The following is a 12,965-nucleotide window of genomic DNA, read 5'->3' as shown; positions in this document are numbered from 1 at the left end:
CCAATAAGAAGAGCGTGAAGGCGGGGCAAGCGTTGAAGGCTTTGTTTACTGCGGCAAGTTGACATGACAACAGTTTTAAACTGTTCCTGAGCGCTGCGTTCCAAGTACAAAGATGCATTCTGCCCGAATGTGTCCTAAATACTTTATGAATCAGTAATATCTTTTAAAAAATCTGAAAATATTAGCTTTCACTTGTAATACTGAAAAATATTTATTATAATCACTGAAAATTACACAATTTTTAAATAACTCTCGCGACCCCTTGAAATTATTCTGCGACCCCCGCAGGGGTCGCGACCCCCAGTTTGGGAACCACTGGGTTAAACAATCTATCAGTTTTTCATTCAGTCATTTATTTAACCGTTTGTAAAAACATTTCAAGCAAATTGTGACAATGATACTGTAATATGTATGTTTTATTACATTACATTTCTTCACCCCTTTACATAGATTAAATGGAGTAGTAGAAACCAGGAACAAGCAGGTTTACCAGTGAGGAGGTGGAGCAAGTGAATCGCTACCTCTCACGAGCAAATACTGTACATGTCCAAAGCAGGTAATCAAAGTGTTTGTAATATTCTTGAATTTTTTAGGTCTTAAACTTACTATTTGTTTGTTACAGCACGGGTGGAAATGCTTACATTGCATGCAATGTGGTGGTACCAAAAAAGAAGCCTCTCTACATCGGTCACTTTCCGCAAGATTTCTGAAGGTACATTTTTTTATGTGTTCTTTTGTGGTGTGAACTTGGCCTGCTGTTAACTGTATAACCTAATTTAAACCTGATTTGTGCATAACACTGTTTATTAGACTTGTCAGAGACTCCAGGAAGAAAGTGCAAGGCTAGTTGAATTAAAAAAAGACTTACATTGCACAGATGAAGTGGTGTCACGGTGATGGGCATCTGGTGGTAAGCATAAAAGTACATTTGATCAAAGAATACAAATTCAAACACTAAAATGATTTGTAGCGTTTTACGTCTACAGGGATGCCAGATTCATCTCATGGCAATCAAGACACCCAACACAGAAGACTTCAGCAGTTAAAGGGTTTCCCTTTGTGTGAGGCAGCAGAAGCAAACCCTTTGCTGGCAGAATGGTATATAATATAATATAATATAATATAATATAATATAATATAATATAATATAATAATGATATAATATAATGTAATATTATCCAACTAGAATTGGGGTTGGCACAATGGCTCAGTCAGCACTGTCGCCCCACAGCAAAAAGGTCGCTGGTTCGAGTCCTGGCTGGGCCTGTGTGGAGTTTGCATGTTCTCCCTGTGTTCGTGTGGGTTTCCAGGTGCTCTAGTTTCCTCCACAGTCCAGACACATGCGGTATACAGTAAGTGAATTGAATAAGTTTAATTGGCCGTAGTGAATGAGCGTCTGTGTGTGTGAATGAGAGAGTGTATTGATGTTTTCCAGCATGGTGCTGGGTTGCGGCTGGAAGAGAAGCATTTTTACACTGCATTAGTGCTAAAAATTCCATCACATGTATACTTGTACATCAAACACATTCAGCTCAGTAACGTTAAATCCAGCTAATCTTTGTTAAATCTACAAATGCTGTCGTCTTTGTGCCTGAATGATCTCAGTTGAAACACACAGTAATCAGCAGTAATCAGCCTTTAAAAAGAGAAGAAATACTTCTTTTTGACAAATGTGACTTTATTTCAAACTTTAGTACAAGATTCATAATTGTCATCAGTTGTGAGGCTTATCGCCCCAGACTAATGTCAGTTTTTGTCCGTGTTCAGCTCAGCACCACCTTCAAGATGGGCAGTTTCCAGTGGCACCACGTGGAGGAACGGACCTCGCCACCTATATATACAGGGTTTGGATTATCACTCACCATAAACTACAACTACACACAAAATCACTAGTCAATAAATGATGTCCTCCAACCATAAATCATATACCATATTAGCAAAACATTAGACTAAAGAAGGTTGTATATGAGGACAATATTAAAGTAAATACTAAAGGAACACAAATGAAGATATTGAAGATAATGAAAATAATGAAGATATTTTAGTCAAATCTGAGAGCTCCTTAATCCTTCATAGACAGCAAGATTCCTGACTATGAGAAAATATTTAGGTCCACATAAAACAAAAATAACTTTATTCAACAATTTCTTCTCTCAGTATCAGTATAGGACACGCGTTCACGTGTTGCGCCTCTGACATATAACCTTGGATGCGCCTGTGCATTTTTTAAGAGAGGAAGTCGCGTGCAGGCATCCGGGGTGGGGGCACTTGTGAACGTGTGCCCTATAATCACACTGAGGAGAAGAAACTGAATAAAAATGTTTGTTTTATGTGAAGACATATGATCTGTTTTGAGGATGTTTTTGGACTTTGAGTCTGGATGGGGGAGCTAAGATAAAAATAAAAATAGTAAAAATAGTTCTGGAGATGAACATGAGGATGGGTAATGAATTAGATAACTTACATTTTTTTTATGTTTTATTTATTATAATTTTTTTTGTTTCTAGAAGAATTTCTGATTGGTCAATAACATGGCCAGTTATAGATTTATATTTCAATATAGGCAGTTTTTTTATTTTATTTATTAATGATGTTTTTTATTGTTTTATTTTATTTTTATTAAAAATAACTCCAATTTTTAATGTTATTATTATTATTATTTTTTTTTTTTTACTTTTTAAAAAAAAAACTTTTTTATTTTTTCAACTTTTGTGTTTTTTTATTAGTTTTTTTTTTTTTTTTTTTTTTTTTTTTTTTTTTTTTTTTTCTAGTTTTGTGGCCAAAGTGGCTGGTGAGTGATAATTTTCATTGGAAACCCTGTATATATATCAGTTGATCCCAGTAATCATTGGTCAGGAGTCTCTCTCCTCTGGCTCAAATTACATTTTTTAGAGAGAGACACCCAAAATAAATGGACCTGGACTGGGAACGACTGAGATATTTAATTTTATTTATTATTTTATTATACATTTTATTTTAGCATGTGGAAGTGCAAGAGTTAAAGCAAAAGCTGATATTAAAATGTGGGAAGAGGTATGTACACTAAATGAAGGTCTAAACTGTTAAGTGCTTTATCAGTTTTTATAATCTTTTTAATTTACATCAAATTTAATTAGAGCCAGTGTAAATGTTAAAATAGGACACTATGAAACTGCAGAACCAAACTATGTTCAGCTTTCTCTGGATGAAGTTATGTTTAGCTAAAGGACTATGGTGGTGTGGTTGGCACACAATCCTCAGCTTCTTCTATTATGGTTGGAGCTGCTGTAGTTTTTAGCCGAATCCAGCACTGAACTGGGAGATTCTGGAAGCTGTCCTTTGTCAAATGCTAGATCTTTTTTATAATTCTCTGGAACATATTAAAATTAAATTGTTAAAAAAACAACATTTAAGAACACAACACTGTCATCTGACACTAGCCAGGTTTCCATCAGCCTGTGTTAATGCACCTTTTTAAGTATCACATGAGAAACAAGTTTAAATAAAAATCCCTTAATTCACAAAACGTTTTTATGCTCACTTGAGGTCATTTTGGACTCATGTGAAAAAGGGTTCATTATGGAAATGCATTTGTCAAATTAACTTTGATGTAGCGAACATTTCTCAATTATACTTCCCTTGTTTACTGTTAGTTACGAGGTTACCAATAATACAGTTTAGCTGCTCGACCGACCTGATGGAAATCATTTGCACATAATTCGCATTTATAATTACAAAATATATGTATTTAGTGAACTTTGAAAAGATGTGCTTCACATTAGGATGGAAACTCAGCTCATGACAGATCAATATCACTGATTTCAAAACCTTCAAAATCTATTCATTACCTTAAACCAGTCATGGGCACGAAGTGCTTGCAGCTTATACCGAGACCAGGGCGGAGTCTGCAGACAACCACTGATGAAATCGCTGCATTCTGTGTAGAAACAAAAAGGAAGAGATCCATATAATTATTACCTTGAAGTGTATACATGCTTTTTTCATTGACATTCAAAATGTCCTACTCAACCATCTTTAGCTGAAGTGAAGATCTCACCTTTTGACCTTCCATATTGGTGTAAATTTCTGTCATTCAACTTGAGGAGGTCATGTTTGTCTGGAAACTTTTTGAACATTAGGACATACTGAAGAATCCCGAGTGACCACACTGTCGCTGGTTCCCCGTAGTAATAGCCAGCCGTTTTAACCTCGGGAGGGCTGAACTGGAATGTGCCTGAAAGAAAGAGATTTTGTTTTCATTAGCACAACATCTAAATTTCCTTAAGAAAATGTAAGCAACAGTGTAGATCAGGGGTGCCCAAACCCAGTCCTGGAGGATCTGTGTCCTGCAGAGTTTAGCTCCAGCCCCAGTTAGACACACCTAAACAAGCTAATCAAGCTCTTACTAAGTATACTAGACATTTTCTGTCAGGTGTGTAGAAGCAAGTTGGAGCTAAACCCTGTTGGCCACCGGCCCTCTAGCACTAAGCTTCGGCACCGCTGGTATAAATAGACAACAGCGGATGTTTCAAGAGTCTCATATGAATGACCCTTGACCCATCACAAGAGCTCCTTAGAGCTTTGAGGGATTTACATACCCAAATAGCTTGTGTAATAGTACTTCATTAGGAGGTCACCGCAACCGAAGTCAATCAGTTTAACTTCATTGGTCTGCGGGTTCATCAGCAAGTTGTCAGGCTTGATATCGCGGTGAAGCACTCCGCGTGTGATGCATGTGTCAGCTGCAATTGTTGTGTGGAACATGATTTTCTGTAACACGTCCTCTTCGATGTTGCCTCTGTGGCCTCTTAAAAATTCCCCTAAGCTCACAAAGGGTATGGGCCGCTCTAGGACCATAAAGTAGCGGTTATCCTCCACCTTCCAGTCCAGAAGCTGAACGAGTTCGTCAACCTTGGGACCTGTAGTTGCAAGAAAGTGCAGAGCGATCTCCGCTGGAAGTGGCTGCTTAAACCCATTCTAGAAGAAAGACAGATCATTTGATGGAAAAGTTATTTCCTGTTAAAACTGTTGGTGATGTCTATCATAAAAACCAGTGGGCAGATTATAGAGAGTAAAACAAACAGAGACACATTTTCAAAGGAGAATAACTGACTTTTGTTTACCTAACATGTTTCTAAAATATCTGCAAACACATTATAGTATATTTGTGCTTTAGAAGAGTCAAAAACGTACATTTAATATGACATGTCTGAAATAGACAGTTAATCAGAGCAAAGAGCACAGACTACTTACAACAAAGATGTATCGCTCAATCTTGAAATCTGCAATTTTTACAGCCACCGGAAGGCCATCTTGTAAACGGGTCCCTGCGAAAACGGTTCCATAACTTCCTTTGCCCAGCTTAGCACCAATTTCATAGCGCTGTGAGTTAATCTCTGTGAAAAGATAAATAAGAGAAGTTAGGTTAGGCAGGTTTATTTATACAGCACATTTCGTACACAGTGGCAATTCAAAGTACTTTACATAAACAGGAATAAAAGAGATAATAATAATAAAATAACAAATAATAAAAATGATTAAAAACAGATTAAAATGTGTTCAAAGAGGTTATAAAGAATGAAAAAGAAAAGAGAGACACAGTAGTGCGATCTGTCGGACGTAGCACAGTGCTCATTCTATAAAGGCACAGCTAAACAGATATATTTTCAATGTGTCTAATGTTGGAGCACATCTGATCATTTCTGGAAGCTGATTCCAGCAGTGAGGGTCATAGAGGCTGAAAGTCGATTCAACCTGCTTTGTCTGAACTCTTGAAATTTCTAGTTTATATGATCCTACAGATCTGAGTAATCTATTAGGTTTGTATTCAGTGAGCATACCTGTAATGTAATGAGGTCCTAGGCCATTTAGTGATTTATAGACCAGTAATAATACTTTAAAATCTGAATGTAACTGGAAGCCAGTGTAAAGACCTAAGGACAGGTGTTAATAAAATGTGTGAATTAGTGACAGTGCTACCTTCATCTAAAACTACCTGCTCCATCAGGAGTCACCACAGCAGAATTAACCCCATCATCTAAACCTTTTTTTCTGTCTTCCCTATATATATGATTATGATTTTTATGATTGATATATATATATATATATATATATATATATATATATATATATATATATATTAGTTATCAGCTGTCTCTGGACAAAATGTGTATTAAAGCCAGTTTAAAGCATAAAAGTCATAAAAACTCTATTATAATATGCATGTGTGTTGGGTGAGTAGGTTGTCATGGTAGTAAACTTACCAATGATGTGTGTGTCGTCATCCTTCAGCTCTTCTGGCTGAGGTGGAACAGTGCCCTCTGTTTGACAGGTTGCACCTTGAGCGACGTCATCTTTATAGCTGGGCTTAGCAGAGACCACATTTGCATGGGGGTCATGACTACAGCCGGGCTCAGCAGAGAAGAAGCTCTCTGTGTCCTCACTGTGACCATCGACAGGCTCTACTAGGGGTTGATCTTCACCGTGAACACTGTCAGGCTCTACCAGTGATTGATCTTCACCGTGAACACTGTCAGGCTCTACCAGTGATTGTTCTTCACCGTGAACACTGTCAGGCTCTACCAGTGATTGTTCTTCACCGTGAACACTGTCAGGCTCTACCAGTGCTTGTTCTTCACCGTGAACACTGTCAGGCTCTACCAGTGATTGTTCTTCACCGTGAACACTGTCAGGCTCTACCAGTGCTTGTTCTTCACCGTGAACACTGTCAGGCTCTACCAGTGATTGTTCTTCACTCTGACCATCAACAGGTTCCTCCAGTGACGGTTCCTCAGTCTGAACATTGATCTGTTCCTCCAGATGCAAAGATGATTCTTCACACCAGTCACCGATTTCTCGACCTAAAGGAAGGAATAATATGAAACAAAAGATTTTAGTTTTATTTGAATAATATTTATCCAGTGTTTATTATTGATATGAACAAATGCTGTCAATTATGAAGTGACTTTTAAGGTCATTTCTTTCTACTTTTAGTTGTTGGTCATTAAATAAAGAATGTCACATGATGAAATTACTGTTCATAATCAAATTCACTTTGCATTTAATGGTTTGTTTTGTATAAATACATGTCAATATGAACTTATAGCTGTTATATTTTGTATCATATAACAATAAATAAAATAACCCTAAGCTTGGCAAAAACAACTAAAAACTATGAGAAAAGGTTTCATGTTTTACACTACAAACACCATGAAAACATTAAACATCACCATTTGTTATCCATTAAAACCACTGCATTGTGTCTTAGGACATATTCCTTAAGGATTTAGTGGTTTTAAGATACCAGCAGTTGAAGACAGCAAATTACAAAAAGACAAGGGATCTAACAGGGGTGTTGAACTCAAATTAATATTTTATTTATTAATTTTGTATGGCAGTAGACAATATTTCTGTTCATTTTCAAAACACAAATTAAGATGTTTTAGGTGAAATCTTAGAGCTCCTTCATCCTCCATAAATAGCAAGGGTCCAGTCTCATTCAGAGGCCAGAAAGGTACCAAAACATCCAAAAAACTGAGGAAGCCATGCACAGGCATCCAGGGGTTTTATCAGTGCAAAGTGCTTGTAAACGCATGTAATATGCCAACACTGAAGAGAATAAACTGTTGGATAAATTTGTTTACACAAAAGTATTCTCGTAGCTCGATAATATACCGATATGGTATATGATCTGTTTAAGGATGTTTTTGTGGTATTTTTATGTACTGTGAGCAAGTCAGGCACCTTACTGTATATGCAGGATGAGAGAGCTCTCAGATTTCATTTAAAACATCTTCATTTGTGTTCTGAAGATGATAGAAGGTCTCAGGGGTTTGGAGTGACTTGACGGTGAGTAATTAATTACAGAATTTGCATTTTTGGGTGAACTAACCCTTCCATCTTGAAGTAGAGAAAATTATTTTGTCTTTACGGATTACGAATGCATAATTGAAAAACTTTATGCAAAGCAAAAATACTTTACTTCGTTTTTGTCTTGTTTCTAGTCCAAATATCAAAACATTAAATCAAGAAGCATTTTCTTGACAAGTAAAAATATTGTCTTGTTTTCAGAAATATGTCAAACTTAACTGAGTTCCTTAAAACAAGCTAAATAATCTGCTAGAGGGGAAGAAAAATGTATTTCAAAGCAATATTTTGCTTATTCCATTGGCAGATTATTTTGCTTGTTTTAAGAGAATTATTTCTGAAAACCAGACAATATTTTTGCTTGTCTAGATTCTTGATTTAAGAATTTGGAGGTATCTGGACTAGAAACAAGGCAAAAACTATTATTTTATATTATTGTTGGCAACATATTAGACACGTTTGTGTGACGTATGTTTGACACCACATGTGTTTAAAGCAGAGCCGTTTTCATAAAAAAAAAAAGCAGAGCAGTTTTCCTTTGGTTTTGTAAATAATATTTACAGTAAGGTAAAGTAAGTGTTGAGCCCTACACAGACTCCAGTATACAAAATGGGGTCCATGATCTTATAACACACAACATTATTTACCATCACTGTTGGTCACAGTGGGTACCATGACCAATCCTTGACGGTCGAGTCTTTCATCTTGACCTGAGACGGCGGAATTGATGTTTCTTTCTCCCAGGAAGAGAGCAATAACTCCGAGTACGGTAAATAACATGTTGGTTTGATTTCCGTACACTTAAATATGAGAAATGTTAAATTAACCTACAATAAATACTGAAATTTACTGTAAGTAAAGCTCGTTTATCAGAGTAAGCCTTAATAAACCGTACGCTATCAATTGACAATATAAGAAAAGCAAATTATTCAAAGCAAACTTTGTACAACTCACTAGATACTTGTCAAATAAGAGCAATGGCGAAATACAGACTGTAAGAGGTTATGTGTCTTCGATTGCGTCAATATTCGAACGCGTTCCAACGTTCTCTAGTCAGCTGTTACGTGATTGGTCAGTTTTGAGCTGTGGGCGGAGTTGCTCTGAGTTGGAAAAAATACACTAGTTAGCGGTTGTTTATTTCCTTCACGCTTGTTTTCGGAGCAAAATAAAACGGATTTTTCAGGAAATCTTTGTTTGACTCGTAAATATTTCCTGTTTGATGAAGCATTACTGGTCGTTTGGTGAACCACAGATTCGTTTTTTTTAATCAGTGTCGATTTAAATACATTTACAGGTAAGATTTGTCTCGGCATTTATTTTGTAACACTTCAAATGTCAGTTATTGCCGATAAGGGCTTGTATACATATGAAACACGAGATATTATAGAGTTTATCATATCAGATTACAAGGTATACACTATGACTCCATTTACACTGCAAAATACAAAAGTAATGTAACACTAATGAAAAGGCGTTATGTCTTACTGAGTGAATAATCTGATTCATTCAATAAACTAATCCGTTTATGACGGAATAATAATTAAAAAAAAAAACTAGCTGTGTCCAAAACTGTTTACCCATTCATTTGTACTAATATCTCCACCAGCAAATATACAGTAGGACACTTCTATACAGCTTAAAGTGACATTTAAAGGCTTAACTAGGTTAATTAGGTTAACTAGGCAGGTTAGGGTAATTAGGCAAGTAATTGTATAATGATGGTTTGTTCTGTAGAATATTAAAAAAATATATCTTGACCTTGAATTTTTTTTTTTAATTAAGACTTTCTCCATAAGAAAAAAATTTTCAGACATACTGTGAAAATTGCCTTGCTCTGTTAAACATCATTTGGGAAATATTTAAAAAAGGAGAAAAAAAATCAAAGGGAGACTAATATTTCTGACTTCAACTATATATATATATATATATATATATATATATATATATATATATATATATATATATATATATATATATAGATTAAGTGGTTTTTGATTAGTTTTGTGTTGTACACTAAATAAAATGTGCTCAGACAGGCAGAATTTCTGTTATGTCTGCCTTTTTTGTTTCTTTTTAGGCGTGGTAAATAATTGTAGTGACAATGTAACGTTAGCCTTTTAAACTTTTGAGAAACACTTGATTCACTTTAATATTGATGCAGTTATGAATACGATCGTATTATTACAGGTAATATTTATTGCATCATTTATATCAATTTTGGACGATTACTGTTGTGGAAAACAACAATCTGATAACACTGTTCCTTATCTTAAAATGTATAACTATATTGTTCTGAGCTCTGCATGACTATATGTGGGGAAAAAAAAATTCATAAATGAACTTGGATGTAATTAGATAACTTTGATAGTTTACAGAAGATGCTTTATTTATATCAAGTGTGCAGTCATTTACTGCATCAGGAGATAGTTACCTTGCTCTTATAAAGGTTCTAATCAAACCCCTAATCTGAATCAACAAATCATCTTTATTTGTTTACTTTTTATTTACCAAGTGGAAAACCCCAGTGAACCTTGGGATTGCGACCATAGACTGTAAAAAAAAAATAGATCACGACATACAATGACCCCCAACTTCAATTAATAATATAATAATAAAAAAGATCAGCTAAAAATATTTTTTAAACTTTGTTCTTTAAATGTAATATTTCTGAAGTAAATAAAAGAAATAAATATTTATAAAAAATAATAAATAAAAATGTATTCATCAGTTTTATTAGGCATAATTACCCTAAACCGGGCAATCAAATATAATTTCACTCATTAAATATAAAGTAAATGATAACATATTCATCAACACCAACTAATCTCCAATAAAAAAAAACAAAAACATTATGCAGCATTACCTACCACTAATTGTTGCACGCCTCATGGAGAACAGTTGAATTCATTGGTGAGCTCACCGGTGGTTCAGTTTGACCAATAGTTGAGCGATGTTAAACTCACTGTTGAATGGAAGTCACGTTGACCAAAGTATAATCTTATTTACAGTTGTCTCAACCCTGTGTACAGACGCTTTTCATGAACAAAACAAAGAAAACTGCGATAATAGGCATAAACCAGGTTTTAAAAAATTGCGTTGACATCTATTGGTAATTATACAAGGCTTTGAGTGTCTCCATTTGACGCCTCAGGGCAACCCATTGAAAGCAATGGAATTCCTTTTGCATCGGTATAGTGACGCCAAGGGGCACCTTCAGTGTCCTCGTACTGACACGCGAGGTGCTTGACCATGCTTCAGATTTTGACACCTTCAGGGTGAGAATGGGTTGTTTGTGCAGTAGGATGCCAAATTCGAATTCAAAAACTTAACTTTTACTTTACACCACACTGCGTTTAATGCCAACCGCAGACGTCTTTGGCTAAAAGGGAGCTGAATGGAGTGAGGACCTAATTAAAAATGCTCGACTCTACAGTTCTCATTTCATATCAGGTAAGTTCATGCTATGCTGAATCATACACATTACTCGTTTTTGATTACAGCAATGATTTCAGCAAAACAGTTAAATATGGTGAATTAAACTGTGGATACTGAATGCTAATAATGAAACATAAAAATGTAAGTTCACATACCCTAACCCTGCTGTACAGGTGCAGTTCACTGTCAGAATGCAGTTGTTTTGCTTGTTGATGATTACCCAGGCCTTGTACAGTTCCATCTTCTTTCCTTGTCTTTGGCTAGACAGATCCTCGGTTTTTAGCACTACAAAGTTTTAAATCTGGTAATCATGGAACATTATTTCTTGCACATGACCACACAGAACAAAACTGTTGGCTTCCAAAGACTTGTAGGCCTTTAACTTTGATTTTCAATCACTTGGATTGTCAATGAGATAGTTGTATATTTTGGGCTGGATGCTCGGCCATATCGTCTTATTCATTGGGAGGGCACTTTAACGTTAATTTTGCTGAATAACTGTGCTTATCACTGGCTGACAAGCTGACAAGTTAAAGCTGTTATAATACGCTGAAAGCATTATGTAAATAATATATATATATATATATATAATATGTGATCAAAATAACATTTCTAATACAACAGCAAACTCTGTACCGCATCGGATGTCATTCCCTCGCTGTAAATGCTAGCGCTCCTGGTTTTTTCTGCAACCTCGCTGCGCGTGCATCCTGAATGTTTACAAACATAGTAATTCGTCTATAGAATTTTGACTTTATAACTCAGTATTGCGACTTAATAACTCAGAATTCTTTATAATTCAGAATTTTTAATTCAGTTGCGGGAATGGGCATCCATACACATTGGCAATAGGCCAGCTAAAAAAAAAAAAAAAAAAAAAAGCTTTAATAAAATCTCGCAAAATAAATGAAAGCAGAGTTGCCCACTTCGTTCAACCTGGTAACATTTTGACACTTTCCTTGGCATATAGCCTATTGAAGATTTCATTTTAGACAAGTACAATTATTTATAATTATCATCTGCACACAGTGTTGGATGTAAAATGTATGATGTTTCTACTGTAATTATTTCAGAAGTCTAGGTTAAATGTGCAGTGTTTTCACCTTTACTACTCTAACTAACTAAAAAACTGAAACAGGCGTCCTGTTTTTAAGGAATCTTTTTCAATATTACCCTATTTACATCATAGATTTACATGTGCTTTTATGACAATTATGAATTCGTTTGTGTTTTTTTTTTGTGATTTAAATTTTAGTTAGACTTAGTTTAATTCACATGCAATCCTTTTTTTATTTGTATTAAAAGGTTTTATTCAACTTAAATATTTCAGTTTTTACAATTAGGCTATCGTTTACAGTTAATCGTTTATTCAGTTATTTTTTCCAATTTATTTTCATGAAGATTTTAGTCTAATTAACTTTCATTTTATTTCTGTTTTATTTTAATAAACACGTCTTAAAAGTTTTGTTTTGTTGAAAAATAACTGTAAAAGACAAACAATAAGTGATAAATAAAGATTACTTATTCAATAATAATAATTGCATGGATATGTTCATCTATTTTGTGTTAAATTATGTTATCTATACACTTTTATACTTCTGTAACAAAGTACCAAGAAAGAAAAGATGGGAGAAGCAAACGAAATGCACGCAATCATTTTTGTCCCACCACGGCCACTGTAGCGT

At 35.0% G+C, this 12,965-nt stretch overlaps 1 protein-coding gene across 1 annotated transcript; it reads right to left on the bottom strand.

Annotated features, from left to right (window-relative positions):
• Positions 1–3,328: 3,328 nt before the first annotated feature.
• On the bottom strand, positions 3,329–8,625 carry LOC130213810 (serine/threonine-protein kinase pim-3-like). The gene is made up of 8 exons (XM_056445589.1): positions 8,493–8,625; positions 6,627–6,839; positions 6,243–6,479; positions 5,233–5,375; positions 4,578–4,956; positions 4,037–4,213; positions 3,828–3,916; positions 3,329–3,349 (listed from the first exon to the last, which is right to left on the bottom strand). Exons 1-8 carry the CDS (start codon positions 8,623–8,625, stop codon positions 3,329–3,331), a joined length of 1,392 nt encoding a protein of 463 aa, XP_056301564.1.
• Positions 8,626–12,965: the final 4,340 nt, after the last annotated feature.

This window comes from Danio aesculapii, chromosome 20 (genome assembly GCF_903798145.1).
Source record: "Danio aesculapii chromosome 20, fDanAes4.1, whole genome shotgun sequence".
Taxonomy (NCBI): domain Eukaryota; kingdom Metazoa; phylum Chordata; class Actinopteri; order Cypriniformes; family Danionidae; genus Danio; species Danio aesculapii.
The sequence above is the reverse complement of the archived record's forward strand: the minus strand, read 5'-3'. Positions and strand labels throughout refer to the sequence as shown.